The 18,194-nt window shown below is 36.3% G+C and overlaps 1 protein-coding gene across 1 annotated transcript in view; it reads right to left on the bottom strand.

Annotated features, from left to right (window-relative positions):
* Positions 1 to 5,486: 5,486 nt before the first annotated feature.
* The window catches only part of fbxo15 (F-box protein 15), a 70,554-nt gene continuing 57,846 nt past the window's right edge, over positions 5,487 to 18,194 (bottom strand). Inside the window, exon 10 of the mRNA XM_089125478.1 lies at positions 5,487 to 6,312. Coding sequence (XP_088981604.1) covers positions 6,238 to 6,312 — 75 coding nt within the window. The 3' untranslated portion in view covers positions 5,487 to 6,237. The remainder of the gene's footprint in view (positions 6,313 to 18,194) is intronic.

Below are 18,194 nucleotides of genomic sequence, written 5' to 3'. Positions count from 1 at the left end.
GTAAAAAGTTAAAAATGGCATTAGATTGTGTTGCAATAACGAATCATTCTGGCATTATTTATTTATCTATTATTTATTTTTTAAGGGGCACTGGTGACAGTCAGAGTCCTGCCTAGCTTGGTGTGCTTGTTAAGATAAAGCAGGGATAAATAATGGGGGGGGGGGGGGGTGGGGGGGGTTTAAAGTTAGTTATCAAAGTGTAAAAATACAATGTTCAAATATATCAAAATAATCTAATATATCATCTCTGGGTTATGTATGTAACCCGGTTCCCTGAGAAGGGAACGAGATGCTGCGTTAGTTGCTGACGCTATGGGAACGCCTTCACCTCCAGGAGATCCAGCTGGGATAAATCTTAGAGGATCACTGGGGAAGCATGGCGACATATCTCCAGTCTACACTACCACTGCTAAAGCTGCAGGGAGCCGACAGAGATAAAAAGGGGATCAAATGCAAAAAATAAAATAAAATAATAATTGCTGTACTAGGGGGAAGATAGCTTGTGAGCACCTTTTCAACCTGGGGCATCTTCTCATATTCATGCTCATGCAGTCCCTCCACATTTAAGTAATTCAAAGAGCCACATACAGTTTCGCTCATGCATGATCATGAAACACATACATTGAGATCGGGGAGAAACAGAAAGCTTGTGAGGGGGAGTGTCGATTACCTGCCAGCAAACACTAGTAGGTCATCACAACAACCCACTTGTCCAAAATGCCAACCCGGTCTCACCCCAAGACGTCATATAACTGACGTTTTGGGACGTCTTTTGACCATACGTCAATATTCGCCTTTTTATGGCCCCCTTAAACGTCGGTAGATGAGGTTATGGGATCCTAACTCTACCCCATACCTAAACCTAACCCTAAACCTAACCCGTCACCTAACTGACGTTAAAGGTAAAGCGTCAGTTGTATGACGGCCCGGGATCGCCATCTACCGACGTTTAAGGGGGCCCTAAAAAGGCTGATATTGACGTATGGTCAAAATACGTCCCAAAACGTCAGTTATATGACTTTTTGGGATGAGACTGTGTTAAAAATGCAGAAGCTGATGATCAAGTCCAGGAGCGTCGTTAGGCCCTTTTTAGGGGGGCTTCAAACTTCTGCCAAAACCCCCTGAAAATGTGTGATACACAAATTCCTGTTCGCTTCAGTCTTGTTATAATCAGATTCAGCGTGTTCTTCATCTTCAATCCGCAGTGGTGTCGAGCAGAGAGCACGTCAGAAACAGAGGACACTGTGTGTGTGTTCATTTGAGCTCATTGGTCTGTCACCGCTCATCAATGTCAGAATATTTGAGATGACAAATCAAATCAAAGTAGGCGGGCTTTATGTTCACAGACGCTGCTAAGCGCAAATTTTAACAGTGCGACTCAACGCGTATGGTCAAGTGCGAGATAAGATGTAAGTAGTTAAACTTAACATTTCATATTTGACTATTTTTTTAGGTCATAAAAATGAATGACAAATGACAAAAAATAATGGGTACGTCTTAGCCCCCCTAAAATGAAAATCCTAGTGACGCCCCTGATCAAGTCTATCAAAAAATATGACTCTGTTAAGCTGCTTTTAATCTCATTGAAATGGCTACCTGTATGGTATAGAATTATGTATGAGACTCTCATCTTCGTTTTTAAGGCTCTTCACAATCAGGCACCTTTGTTCATGTCTAACATGTTGTCAACTTCCCCCAGATCCTTGAGATCAGAGAATCAGCATCTTCTATCTGTCAGCAGGAGAAAAAAACAAACAAACAAATAAAAAACATAAAGGCAATAGAGCCTTCTCACGAGTGGGTCCACAACTTTGGAATGATCTCCCTGACTGTCTCTGTTAGATCACTACTTTCAAATTTTGGCTAAAAGAACTCTCATGAAGGGGTTTCGAGTGCGCCTGTGTCTGTTTTATGTGATTCTATGAATTTTTTTCTCTATGTATTGATTGTCGTTCTTTGAAACACTTTGGGTAACTCGTAAGAATGAATAAATGAAAAATGAAAATGAAACGAAACACTCAGTCTACTTGCAGCAACTTCCTCTTTTTTCTCTGCCAACCAGTCTAGACTAGTCTGTGGCGTGGGTCATGAGCTCAACCAGCCCCTTGATTATAAGGCTAATGAAGGAGGCAAACTCACTGAAAATGTCTGCCAATAATAATCCAATCGAAAGAAGCCACAGAGCAGGTTTCTGGATCTGGTGCGAGAGCACTGGAGCTAGAAGGTGAAGCCTGAGAAAGGGACATGCCAGAAAGGGAGAAAATGACTCGTAACTCACAGGTGAGCAGGGTATACTGTATTAAAATTTAATGCATGGCTTCGGCAGGCCTGTATTATAGCTTGAAAAGCAAATGTACTGTAAATATAAAAGCTTTTTTTTTTAAAAGAAGTAAACTGTTGAAGGTGCGATTCAACTTGAAAATGAGTCTGCCACACTGTGTTAAAGACTAATCTCAGGTAAAAACTATCTATTTGTTTAAAAATAAATAAATAAATTACATTCTAAATCCATATGGCTCAAAAAGTGTGCCATTTTGAGTTTGCATGACACTTCTGAGTTTTGTCCTGCCACAGTAATTCAGCCAATGCTTTTAGTAGGAGGCGTTACTATGGGTGGGTTGACCGTGTCCTTCTCTCAAGATGAGGAAAAAGTTTTTCTGCCAAGATACACGCCATAACCCTCGCTTCAATTTTAGACACATTCACATTCCATCAGTTTCCCTCAGGCATCTGTGCCTTATCAATGAATGTCAGAGGCTTTGTCGGTTGGCGTACTAATGTGCATTAACCATGGTGACATTGCCTTCAAGAAGACTGCTGCTTTGTCTCCATTTCTCGCTCTCCCAGAGCTCCCATATATCTCTGCACATTAAAACACAAGTCATCCTTTCATTTGTCTCTGGTTTAGAGACATCCATCAGCACAGATATGAAGCAGGCTTCTGGGTCTTTTTCTGAGTCGCACTATATAGATTGATACCTCAAAATAGTCACAAAATGGCAGTGCTTATTCAAGTTGGCACTGATTGAACGACATTCAAGTCTCACTCAAAGAATTCACAGCATATGAAAGTTAAAAAAAAAAATTACCAGACAATCCACTAGCTGGCCAATAAAAAAAGAAACACTTAACACTGGCAGAATTCGGTAACATTTTACAATAAAATCTTTAACATTATTAAATGCATTGACTAGCATGAACCATCAATGAGCATAGGATTTTTCTTTTTCTTTTACAGTATTTTTATGTTAATGATACTTACTAAAATGTTACCAAAGAAACATTAGGCTGTGCAACAACTCTTTGTCATGTACTTAAACTCATTTTCCTTAAATTCATTGGACCTTAAATTTAATTATTTAAATATTACATTTCAGAGTTCTTATTTAAAATAAATAGCATGCATTACTGTTCTATTTATTTTATTTTATCCAGCTATTTATTACATTTTTAAAGGGGCCATATAATGCCATTTTCATACATAAATAAATAAAAAAATAACACATTAATTTATTACTTAGGGTCTAAATTAAAAGTTTGTAATATACTTTAACTAAAAATGCTGTAGGAACACACTAATTTTACCTCAAAACCGTTTCAGTGCATATGCCTTTAAATAATAATGAGCTTCGCTCACTCCGCCCCTCGATTCTGCGGGTGTTTCGACAAAACACACTGGAGTGTTGCCTTGACAACAGTAGAGGGTTTATTTTGGAGAAATAATGGCAGGGAGTTTCTGAGGACACATCAATTTGTACCAGAGTCGCACCTGGAACAAGATGACGGCCGCAAAGAAGTTTGACAATAAGGCTCGAACAAGACATTTCTGAATGTCACCGTCCCACAGGTGGGATGTTTGCCATTATATTTGAAAAACAATAACATCTTAGAAAATATCTTATAATATTGACAAAATATATATCGTATGAAACCTTACAATCTCTAGTTTCCATCCTTGGTGACTGATTTTCAAAATAAATTACAGAGGAGCCGTAATTTATCAATTTGCAACCAGAATAGTTTCAAGGTGGGGACAGAAAGTTGCACAGGAGCTGGAATACACCAGTGGAGACAGCGGATCCAGGGGACTGGATGTCAGGTGGGAACATTGGAGTTGGAAGAGTATCCAAACAGAAGGACGGGACTGGAAGACCACGTTTCTTCTTTTTACTTGTTTTGAGGGATGTTATCCTGTAACAGGATTGTTGTCGCAATCCAAGATGCTTGACGCACATACTACATATAGGGAGTCTTTAATTAACCAGTAGAATACACAGGGTAAATACACACTAAATTATGACGATGAGAACCGACAAAGGACACAAACAGCGAGTATAAATAAATGGAGGACTAGACAAGACACAGCAGTAACTATAGAAACAAATAAAAACATAACCGGAAACCCAGGAAACAAAACTAAACAGAGCAGGGAAACAGGAACTAAAGAAAAACAAAACAAGAGTCCATAACTGTGACAATATAAACAAACCTGCAAGACAAGTAAAGCACTTCCACTATGGTGAAGAGTCTCAGAAAGGTCACAAAGAAAAAGTTGGAGAAAAGTTATATAATTTACACAATATGAATGAATAAAATACATAAAAATCATTGCATTCCTAACACCGTGTCCTAAATACACACGACACTGCTGCAGTAGGCCTATCCCTGCGTCCCAATTCGCTTACTTATACTACGCCCTAAAAGTATGTACTCTTTTTGTGAAGAAAAGTACATACCCAGACAGCAAACTGACATTGAATCAACGTGGAAACGACGTCTCTCATGACATTGAAACAACGTTGATTTGCTCATCGAATTAACGTTGAACCAACGTCAGACGCGGCATTCTTCAAAGCTAAATGAAATCGAAAATTGGTTTGCTTTCATAACGTTGAAACAACGCGTTGATTTCAAGTTGATTTTCCGTTAGTTTTGAAAGAATGACGCATCTGGCGTTGGTTCAACGTTAATTCGATGAGCAAAACAATGTCAGATCAACGTTGTTTCGATGTCATATTTCCACGTTGATTCAATGTCAGTTTGCTATCTGGGTAGTTTTGAGTGTGTAGCAAAAAAGTAGGCAAGCTTTGGGACAAACTATCACGTCATCTTTAACGGACGGCTCTGTCGCGTGCTGCGTGCATCCGGTCACCTCACCGTAAACTGCCCTGTCAATCATCTCGTCACAGTTAAAATCCTCCATTCAATCTAATTTGATATCGGAGCACGTTAATCTGCCAGTCATGGGTCTTTCATGTGTATACTTTCCTCGTGTTTTGCAATTTGAATATAATGATGCATTTAAAAAGTAATGGCTAAACGTATCCTTACAAAAGTTCACAATGCTGCTGCAGATGCAATATAATGTGGAGAACATTTAATAAATTAATTTTCAACAGGTCAGATAGTGTTAATTAATCACTCAAACCTCTTTATCTAAACCTCTCAACATAACCGCGGGACTCGCGCGTCCTCTGTGTCTGTAGTTTTTTTTTTTTACACTTTTTACTCGTGTTTGTAGTTCTAACCGAATCCTCGTTCAACGCGCAAAGGGTTGTGGGCAATATCAGCCATTAGAGTGTGCATCGATCTACACTTCGGATTCTGACCGGAAAAAGTAAACCATCCGGGTATCTTTGAAACACTCATTTCAACATACTACGGTTTGGGACGCACTAATTCTATTTTTGAATACTATTTAGGAATTGGGACGCAGCATATGTCTTTTTAAAAATGTACAAATGGTGTAATATTTGTGTATTTGATTATGTACTTATCCATTTTCTTGCGAGTGCTGTCAAGATAACTCTATGCTGTGTACTTGCCGTGACAGCTCACCCACTCCCTGTTCTGATTGGCTGTGAGTTTTGATTGATTTTGACACATACAATCACTTGTCGCTGGAATCTTATCACATCGCGTCTGGTACACGGTGTAAGCATAGCCCTTCCTTTCTGAAGGAGAGTCTCAATAAACTGTAAGTAACATAAAAGTAACTTACTTTTCATATAGTTAAAATATTATAAAAAACAATTTAAAAATATATTTCATTCAACAATTACTCTCAATTATTTTTCTATTTCTGAATGTTATATGCTTTTGACCTGGTCGACTCTTCTCTTTGTTCTATATGTATCACTGCACACGAGCACTTCTCCTGAATAGCAACTTGAGATAAGTGCAAGGCCAGCAAAGTCCTTGACTGTGTCTGAGGCACTATCAGCTCCGCTATATCGTTTACCTGGAGAGGAGAACAGCTTGATGAGAGACTGCCTGCTGCAGGATAGATGACCAGCCCCTACTGCATCTGTCCTGCAAGAGCAAGGTGGAATAGTTCCTGAGAGAACACAACTGGGGCAAAGAAACCAGGCAATGTCACCTAGAGATAATTTCAAATGTACAGTACAATGCACTTTTCAGCCAAGCTCTTCTTATCATCAGCACTTTATCAAAAGGGCTTTGTAAAAAGCTTCATTAGAGTTAGCTTTTGCACTTTCGAAAATAATATATCAGCTCCTATGAACTGGAACTCCAATTACAGTGCCAGACATCTCCCTCCCTCCCCCCCCCTCTCTCTGGTTACTCAAAAGAACAGAATAGCAGCCATACGGATTTTGTGGAGTATGATTCTGCTTAATTAATGACTCATTCCTTCACAGTAGGTCCACACATGCTAGGATAGTTCTCCTTTTGCTCTCACAGTTGCTCTTAATTCATGAGCATGTTTGTTCTAGATTATGCTGGTTTCATGTCAAAAGTTGTATGACCCACAATTTAATAAGGGACCATCTATCTAAAAAAAATATAGTTCTTTAACATAAAAGTATTTATTTCCATAGAATGTTCACATTTATCTTCCCTTGAGCATTTTACCAGTATTCTGGTAAACATCCCGTTTGCAATTGGATCTTACGGAAAGCTTGTAATTGCATCAGCATTCAATGACTCTGCTACATTTAAGGGGAGTGGGATCTTAATGATATTTAGAGGACAGCTCCTTGAAGGTTTGTGGTTAAGTTTTAGTGCCCTGTTCAATTAGCTCTAATCTTAAATGCTTTTGTATGCTGGCAAGGATAGTATATTCCAACCACACATCAAAAAGTTAGTCCTCAAATTTGTATCGTTCTGAGAACGTTGATATCTGTTGATCACTGTTTGTACTACTTCGTTGTCCAGGTTTGCAAGTTCCAGAAAGATTTTTGCATATTTGACCAGAGGCGTAGTGTCTGGATATGCAATGGTAACGTGACTTCAACCAAGTTAGTTATTAACCAGAATGACCTCCTACTTCCAGCGAGATTTTAAAGTGAGGCCACATGAGAGGATTTAATGGCAGTGAAGGAACACAATTGGCGCTGGTAGGTCAACATAATGAATGTAGTACATCTGAATTACTATGATATATATAGCATTCTTTTTTAATGCTCACAAAGTAAGTATTCAAAAGAAGTACTACTCAGAGATTAGGCAAATTTCACACGCAAACTCTATGAGTGAGTCATTGAATCTTCACTCAACCAATTTGTTCGAAAATGCTGAATAGGCTAATTCAGGATCAAAAGAAGTTTCTTTATGAGCGAGCTAATAAATGACAACTGATTCATTCCAAAACGCTGAATTCAGGAATGACACAATTTGAATTATTCAATAAATCAAATAGTTCAAAAGTCCATTAATTCAAAACGCCTCTAATGTGTGATCAAATTCAGAAACGTCCAGTTGATTCTGCTGTGGTTTTGTTCATTTTGTTCATTGGCGAGGCAAAAATAGACAATGTCAGGATATTCAGACCAACAGTGTGACATCACTATTATACAATAGTTCAATAAATAAAGTAGTTAATATTTAATAACCCTGCAGAAAAATCTAGCATAAACCAGTATGAATTCCAGGCTGGTTTACACTGGTTAGAGCTGGTGTAGTGCTGATCTTTCTGGAGAGCAGGAAACCAGTATCCCATGCTGGTGACATGCAAAACATAAGGACATTATGCTGGTGAACAGAAATGCTGGATTTTCCAGCACAAAACCTTTTAACACACAATATTGGTATTTCCGGCCCATTTACAATATGAATATAAACTCAGAATTTGTGACCTAAAAGTGATAATGCTATGATTAAAAATTAGCATACATTCTTCCTCTTGATAATAAATTGATATGCGATGCTCAACAAGGCAAACATACTACAATAAAACTAATCATATCATGCCAAACCTTTACAGTGGAGGGTTTGCAGGATGCACCTTTCCTCCAAGCTGACAGAGTGCTCTCATGGCCACATCATTAGAATTCGATGGGCTTAATTAGCAAGTCTATGCATATTAAAGAGCACAATGTAACAGACCAAACAGTCTTGAAGCATAGCATCTGCAACTGGTGTTCCTGAATCAACCAGCAAGGGTTTAACTAAGATTTCAGACATTACTGACAAGATGTTTGAATAGGATTACACGAAATCAAGTGTAGCAGTAGTTCTGGCAGGTCACGTCAGTCATGCTTGCATCAGTTGACTCTCAGCTGATCCAAGTTGGAATATGACACCTATCCCAGCATTCATATATATATATATATATATATATATATATATATATATATATATATATATATATATATATATATTCCTGTTAAAACAAAAACTAAGAGCTGCATGATTTGCGGAAGATCTAATTGTGAATTTTCAGGATAAAATTGTGATTTAAAATTCACAAACAATATATAATGAACACCAGGTTTGTTGTGCCTTGTAGGCATATACTTGTATGGCTGCATATAGTAATAATAATAATAATAATAATAATTTTTACTGTACAGAAATGCAGGCAGCCTATAACTTAAAATCATTAAAAAGGGACACTTCAGTACACTACAGAAATACATATGGATTATCATGTTACATCATTTAAAAATAGCTTTCTAAAGATACATTTCTCATGTATGTGTGGCAAATTTGCTGAGTTACAGTTAATTTTCTGTACCGTGTCAGAATTAGCTTCACACTCAAGTTAACACAGTCTCATCCCAAAAAGTCATATAACTGACGTCTTGGGACGTCTTTTGACCATACGTCAATATCCGCCTTTTTAGGGCCCCCTTAAACGTCGGTAGATGGCGATCCCGGGCCGTCATACAACTGACGCTTTACCTTTAACGTCAGTTAGGTGACGGGTTAGGTTTAGGTCTGGGGTAGAGTTAGGATCCCATAACCTCATCTACCAACGTTTAAGGGGGCCCTAAAAAGGCGAATATTGACGTATGGTCAAAAGACGTCCCAAAACGTCAGTTATATGACGTCTTGGGATGAGACCGGGTTGCTCAAGTTCAGATGGCAGAACGCCAATCATGTTTATTTTCTTTATTTTATGAAAAGCACAACATTTTGTTTTAATTATGAGTGCACAAAAATAAAAGTAGACATTTAACAGTATAACACTTGATGATGTATGCCTATATGACAACAATCGAGTCCAGTTATTTGAGTCTCTTTCGCACTAATAAGAAAAAAAAAAGCTAGGTGATCAACCGCCGACCCCATGGGTTTAAGTGAATAAACACCTCACAGATTGGTGTTTGCCTCTAGTTTGATGTTCCAGTCATGTAGAAATACATTAATATCAAATAAACTTAGTCCACACCGTGAGTTTGGGCGTGGAACTAAAAGTTACAGCGTGCCTTCGGGGGCGGGATCATCTGTTTGATTGACCAATAGCAGACAGGGGAGTGTTTGGAAACACCAGAATTATATTCTGCCAGGTAATTCTCATGACGCAGAAAAAATATAAATACACCGCAATGTTCCAATTGTGAGATTATGCACAGAAGACATTTGACGGAGGAGAACTGTTCGTGTGCACTGAAGAGTGGCAGATATCTGCTGTGGCAAAGGCATTTTCATTTGTTGCTTTAAACTTTTAGATGCCTTTCCATGTTATCAGTATTTCTCTGAGCAAGGATTCTGCCTCGTGTCAGACATCCAGACTGAAGGAAATTGGAGGCCAGAGACATCGGGGGAGACTCCTGAACCCATATTAGACTTCTTGAAATTCACAGTGGAACAGCACATTTCAACGTAAACTCAGACGGCTGAACGGTGTCGGAATCTCATGACAAGGGCAAAAAGACATTTGTTACAAATCTATCTATCTATCTATCTATCTATCTATCTATCTATCTATCTATCTATCTATCTATCTATCTATCTATCTATCTATCTATCTATCTATCTATCTATCTATCTATCTATCTATCTATATATCTATCTACAGTATCTATCTATCTACAGTATCTATCTATCTACAGTATCTATCTATCTATCTATCTATCTATCTATCTATCTATCTATCTATCTATCTACAGTATCTATCTATCTACAGTATCTATCTATCTATCTATCTATCTATCTATCTATCTATCTATCTATCTATCTATCTATCTATCTATCTATCTATCTATCTATCTATCTATCTATCTATCTATCTATCTATCTATCTATCTATCTATCTATATATCTATCTACAGTATCTATCTATCTACAGTATCTATCTATCTACAGTATCTATCTATCTATCTATCTATCTATCTATCTACAGTATCTATCTATCTACAGTATCTATCTATCTATCTATCTATCTATCTATCTATCTATCTATCTATCTATCTATCTATCTATCTATCTATCTATCTATCTACAGTATCTATCTATCTACAGTATCTATCTATCTACAGTATCTATCTACAGTATCTATCTATCTATCTATCTATCTATCTATCTATCTATCTATCTATCTATCTATCATCTATCTATCTATCTATCTATCTACAGTATCTATCTATCTATCTACAGTATCTATCTATCTATCTACAGTATCTATCTATCTATCTACAGTATCTATCTACAGTATCTATCTACAGTATCTATCTACAGTATCTATCTATCTATCTATCTATCTATCTATCTATCTATCTATCTATCTATCTATCTATCTATCTATCTATCTATCTATCTATCTATCTATATATCTATCTACAGTATCTATCTATCTACAGTATCTATCTATCTACAGTATCTATCTATCTATCTATCTATCTATCTATCTATCTATCTATCTATCTACAGTATCTATCTATCTACAGTATCTATCTATCTATCTATCTATCTATCTATCTATCTATCTATCTATCTATATATCTATCTACAGTATCTATCTATCTACAGTATCTATCTATCTATCTATCTATCTATCTATCTATCTATCTATCTATCTATCTATCTATCTACAGTATCTATCTATCTACAGTATCTATCTATCTATCTATCTATCTATCTATCTATCTATCTATCTATCTATCTATCTATCTATCTATCTATCTATCTATCTACAGTATCTATCTATCTACAGTATCTATCTATCTACAGTATCTATCTACAGTATCTATCTATCTATCTATCTATCTATCTATCTATCTATCATCTATCTATCTATCTACAGTATCTATCTATCTATCTACAGTATCTATCTATCTATCTACAGTATCTATCTACAGTATCTATCTACAGTATCTATCTACAGTATCTATCTATCTATCTATCTATCTATCTATCTATCTATCTATCTATCTATCTATCTATCTATCTATCTATCTATCTATCTATCTATCTATCTATCTATCTATCTATCTATCTATCTATCTATCTATCTATCTATCTATCTATCTATGCCTTCCTGCCTGCCTCCCAAACTCTCACTTTCTCTCTCTCGTGTGTGTTTGTGTATCACAATCTCTGTTTGGACCAGTTTGAGTTTTGAACCATCAAAGTGAGGACAAAATAAGTCATGGAGATCAGCAGGAAAAAAAGGGGGAAAAAATAAAGAAAACAGCTGTTGCAACAGTGTTGAAGTGCGTGAATACAGTAGCTGTTGGCGCTGTGCCTTTATAAAGCAGAGCCGAACACCAATTTAACTGAATCTTCTTTAGGCCATTGACATGTCACCATCTGAACAAGCCTGACAGTGAAGTCATAGACATTCCTCACCATAGAAAATACATCTTCAACGCACCAATCCGCTGCCATGTTCCAGCGAGAACACATACAAGTAGCCGAACATGTGATGCACCATCAAAGGAGCTCACTGCAGCCACTGCTTATATTGTTCATCCAAAGCATCACTGAAATATTTACATATTGTGATTAGGTCATTTAAAATAAAATATCTATTATGATCTATAATTCTCTCTTACAGTCAGCAAGGGGTGACCAAAAAAGTTTGCGTGCGCAACAAAACCATTGCATTATACCAACCAACGCCCTCACAAAGACAGACTTACAAACATGTGTATGGAAATTTTGTTGCAATAGCCATTTAATGAGATGCATGTGTTATCTTATTTCAAAGTTCTCTTAAATTCAAACCAACCATGCCAAGTTGATTTCCAGAATTTGTATTCTTCATAACATAAAAATATGCAACATTAATAATATAAAAATAATGAATAATATCCAATTATGATATACATTTTTTAATAATATTATAGGAGAAATAATAAGAATTGGGAGCTCTCTCTCTCTCTCTCTCTCTCTCTCTCTCTCTCTCTCTCTCTCTCTCTCTCTCTCTCTCTCTCTATATATATATATATATATATATATCTCTCTCTCTATATATATATATATATATATATATATCCATCCATCCATCACATACTGGCTTGACGTAATCCAGATGAAAGAGGCTTGATGCAGATGAACGAAGAAATCACATTAATAAACACAAGGAACCACAGAGAAAGACCAGTACGAAACGTTAACGCAAGACAAAGAATAGAAGATGACTGAGGGTTTAAATACGCAAAGGTACAGGGGGTTTAAATACACACATGAATCGTGACAATATATTTCGCAATAGCCAATTTTTAATGAGAATTTTCAGTTCTGCATACCTCAAATTTAAGTATGCCAACTTGCAAGTTGATCTCTAGACCTCTATATTTAAGTGTCATTGAAAAAGACAGCAGATATGTTTTATGCATAGGATATATGTATCCCCCAGCAATCACACCCTAGAGACTCTGCAAGAGTTTACAAAGCTCTTCTTCACACAGACTCCACACAGGGATTTCAACGAGATGGACTATATGTGGGCATTGGTTTGACTGATAATTAGACAACATCAGTATTCATTCCAAGCTGACAAATAGATTGCAGCTGTCCCTCTAAAGCTGATATCAAGCCCGGCTCAAATGGTATATATGCATTTTTCTTTTAATACGTCACAGGATAAATAGTCATTTATACAAATTTATCCAAATTGATTATGTAACCATATTGTTTTGTTGGACTATAATACAAATTTCCTTATTGTTTCTTATTATTATATTTTAATTGTTTGATTAAATACATTTCTCTTCCTGTCATTCCAATTTAAAATCCTGTCCGTTCAAGTTTAAATTCACACTCATGAATTACTAGTAAACCCGTTCTAAAATCCAAACGTGAGTTTAAATGGCAGCAGGTTATTACTGGGGTTTCCTCAGAACAAAGGCTGAACAGAACTGTGGGCAGTGACTGAGATAAAGTATTGCTGAGATGAGTCATCTGAGTAGAATCTGCTTATTATGATGGTACACAGCAAAACCCTGAGGCTATATACTCACTGCCAGACTGGCCTTTTATGCAGGAGCCTAAATGCTCTTAGCTAAATACCTAGCCCTTTATACCTGGTATCTAATGAGGGACAAACTCACTTCAGTAGCTCTCCTACAGAGTTCTCAAAAAGGAGGTCCTCTTAACCTGTCTGGTGTTTGTATACCTAGGGCAATCTGACCTTTAAAGGGAAATGAACACTGGTTTACAAGTGTTTGTGCCAAAGGGATAAAAACACACATATAATAGCTCTGATCTAATTCCAGTATGCTGTCTATGAGGGCAGAATCTAACTCAGGCTCTAAATCTGTTGCTTATAAGGTTCCATGCCAATTACGATAATGCTAAAGTTCTTCCCTACTGAATACCAACATGACAATAAAGGTAAACACAGTATCACATGATCTTAAAGGAGCAGTCATTTTCTTTGAAGAACAAATACCTAGTTTAGTCATGAAACTCTAGATGGTGCAGGCTAATACTATGCAATCCACAAGCAATCACACCTACCACATGCCACAAGCAGATTCAGCAGCCAACGAGATTGCTTTTAAATAGTCATTTACAAAGCATTTAAAGAGTGTTTGCTGTAGGCTAATCCTGCAGGGCACAAGCATCACTTTCCCCAGCTCCTCCTGCCTAGATCTGGTGCAGGATTTATGTCTATTTAAGCAACAGCGACATATCTTACATGCTCACAGTGTGTCTGTATATTAGCAAGTCCATATTGCCAAACATGCCAAAACAACTTTGAGAGTTACATATTAAAAACAATCTATTGTCCAAGCTACATTAACCTTTCACACAGGCCCAGAAGAGATGTTTCCTCTATAAATATAACATAAACTAAACAGATTGTCTGACCCACAGTCTTTACTTAAGATTTAAAGGAGTAGTTCACTTTTGAAAAAAAACTTTTGCTGATAATTTACTCACCCCCATGTCATCCAAGATGTCCATGTCATTCTTTCTTCAGTCGAAAAGAAATTAAGGTTTTTGATGAAAACATTCCAGCATTTTTCTCCATATAATGCACTTTACTGGTAACCAAACAGTTCAAGGTCCAGACACTATCAGTACAAACTGCAAACTGTTCAAAGGGCTTTAAACGATTCCAGACGATGAATAAGAGTCTTATCAAGCGAAACGATCGCTCCTTTAATAAATAAATAGCAAAGTTTAAGTTTTAGAAGCTCAAATGCTCGCCTTGCTCTGTTCTGTGAAGCACGTTTGTGATTCTCCTGTTCGAACTCGTTCATCAAAATGAGTCATTTGGTTCATTCAATGATTCGATTCATTAAACAAATGAATTGACTCGGAAAAAGATTCGTTCGTTTTGATGAACGAGTTTGAAATTAGTGAACTAATTTGGCTAATATTTTTATACACCTAAAGCCTTTCACACTAACAGTAATTTAATCGGTGGAGGTCAGCAGTAGCTTTTTAAAAAATCTGATCACAAATGAGATAGATGCACTGGTAAAAAAAGTCAAGAAATCAGTTTTCCGGTGACAAAAAAATAAATAAATAAAAATAACAGTGTAGGGACAAGCATTTGTATATGAAGAGTTCAGATGCAAAAGCCTCTAAATGCCATTTTATCAAACTTGTATATTTAAGTTCAGTAATTTCACTTAAATAACAATTAATAGGTAATTATCATTGTCATTTAAGTGAAATCACTGAACTTAAATATACAAGCTTGATAAAAATTATCATTCTAGAAGAAAATTTCAAATGGCACTTAGAGGCTTTTGCATCTGAACTCTTCATATAAACTAATCATATTACATTTTAACAATATTAACAATTATCAGTTGTTTATGGATGCTAGTTGGAGCGGGGGTCATTATATTACAAGAAATTGGACAAAGCTTTGCCCTAATCATGTAATCTTAAATAAAATTGATTTGATTGATTAGCACCTTTATAAGTACAAACAGAGTTGTCTTACTCTATCCATTGATATATGGGCTCCTTCATCTGTGTGTCATCCATTACCATTTCCATTAATAGGACAAATAACAGGTATAATCACTCAGGAAATACCTCATCCTGATGAATGGTCTTTGGCTCGAACCTGAATTAGGCAGCATTTGGCTGTACATGGACTGAGCAACGGAGTAGCTGAAAGGCAATCAATGAGGTGGAGGTTCTATATTTACTAGCAATACCCTTTCTGAAATCACCGGATCACACAAATTGATGCCCTTGAGTTATTATGCCTTCTGGCGAACACAATTGCCAATAAAGCATGATGTGAAATCCGAAAATCTGGGATGAAGTTCAGACAAGATTGATTCCTTTAAAAAAAAGCATTTTAAATGCCGCCTGTAGTGTCTTAAAAGAGATAATTCTATCTATCTATCTATTTTCATCATTTCAGAATGGTTTCTTGGGAAAAAAAAGCCACTGAATAAAATGCACTGCCCATGGACATTCAATCAGAGTAAGTCCTTGCAAATCCCCTGTGGCGCCGAGTGACTGCTTGTCCGGCTGTCTCTTCACCTCCCAAGCACCCCTGGGGCTCTTGCCATGCTTTGTAAGCATCTTTGACTGACCTGATGTTCTCTACTGTTCTTCTATCAGTAACACAGTCTCCCCCAAAATGTCCAACCAGACTTCCAACTATGAGCAAATAACCCAGAGCTCCGTAATTATGACGCAAGGATAAATGATGCATGCCTGAGAAAATCAATCTAACAGCTGCTCACAGAGCAAGAGGTCTGAGCCTGGTATTCAGTTGATGGGAGAACACATGCTGATTTAAGAATGAGTAAATGTTACAGGTGTGTTGCTCACAATATTTGTCACAGTGGATGATTCAGAATCAGATCCTGATTTATTTTTGTAGATAAAGCATGTGCAATACTGAATGGCTCACCACAACAAAATGCTACGATGTAAAAACTTGTGGTAGGGAGATGGGTAAAGTTTAAAAGTTACTCACTTAAGTGAGTCCAGTGAGACCAAACTCTTTCCAGTGTATTTTGCTGACAGGTGTTTCTTCAGGCTTAGTCCTTGACACTTCACAAGTTTATATATATATATATATATATATATATAAACATGTTTTGTTCTACATTTCTGACTTTGTATGTCAGTTTTGGCTATAGCTGAACAGTCGGTAAAATCAATAATGTCCATAATGCAAAGGTCAAGAAGAAAGAAAAAGAATATGCACATTTGTATACATTTATCTTTTTTGCACTATGTTGCAGGCAAACAGAAAACAGTCAATGTCATGTGGAATATGTATGACAGGTTATGATAATGGAATGGGATGGCTCACACAGTGAAAGTATGTTTAGAAGTAGTGAAGAGATATGACAGTTTTACTCAGAATCAACTTTGATCAGTTTTGAATCACCTTTGATCAGCCAGCCATGTGCATTAATTGTGCAAACTACAGATAATACATATGGCTCGCACACATTTGCCAAAGCAAAATAAATTTGCTTAAATGAATCAGGAATTCAAATCTGGTGTGAACAAGAAACTAATCATCCAGATATCTGATCTTTTTAGAAAAAATAAAAATAAATTCTCACTCAGGAACTAAGCCAAATCAATTGAGAAAAACGGTAATACTAAATGGCAACCTGAGATTGCTGTGGGGAAAAAAGTTGACATTGTTAAGTTTGCACTTTTGTACACATGCATTTTTTTTGTTATAGCAAGCAAACATTTTAATGCATATATAGTGTGAATGCTGTTTTACACCACGAGCTAATAAAAAAAAAAGAGTAATGTGACCATAATCACAACCTCAGGACTATTTCTTCCTCAAGTGGATCCTTCAAGCTGCACTTGCATGTAGATAAGTGCAGCCGATGTAGCCAATCTCATATTTCTGATATGTTTTAAACATTAGAAACATCACTGTGCATGTTTTACAAGCTTTTTACAGTTTTATTAAATTACAGAATTAGAAAAGGAAAAGTGTTTTTTTTTTTAGTAAAAACCTAGACTGTGCTGTGTGTATATGCTGTAATAGGCTAGGCTATTCAAAAGCTTCACTCCAATTTAATTATGCTTTAAAGAAAATAATACAGTACCCATAAAAATATTAATTCCCACTGAGAAGTACTTTTTCTCATTTTCACTAATCAACACAAAGCACTCTTAATTACTTATAATGGAAGAAATCTAGGCATCTTCAGAGAACCTTTTCATAAATCCAGTCTGATTTTTTTTCTGGTTTACAGTAGAGCTGTTTCCATGGAAATGCACTAAGCAGAGATGTTTTAAGATTCAGATATGTTTTTTTTTTAATTAATACATGATATTATGTGAAACATGTGACAGCTGGTTATTTATGAAGTGATTTAAATGGGCAAAGCAATGGCATGAATACTGAATAATGTATAAATCATTTTTTGTGCTAAGTTTACATTTACATTTATTTTACCCATGACATTATTCAGTACTGTTGTTGATGAGTGACACAACTATTAACAAAAATTACCAATAAAAGAGGCATTATCTGAAAAAACAAAAAAAAAAAACAAAACATGAAATAAACCGGAATATTTATATTAAATGCACATACCCAA

The sequence above is a fragment of the Pimephales promelas genome, chromosome 22, assembly GCF_988280905.1.
Source record: "Pimephales promelas chromosome 22, fPimPro1.hap1.1, whole genome shotgun sequence".
NCBI classification, from domain to species: Eukaryota; Metazoa; Chordata; class Actinopteri; order Cypriniformes; family Leuciscidae; genus Pimephales; species Pimephales promelas.
This window is presented reverse-complemented; position numbering and strand designations above follow the sequence as displayed.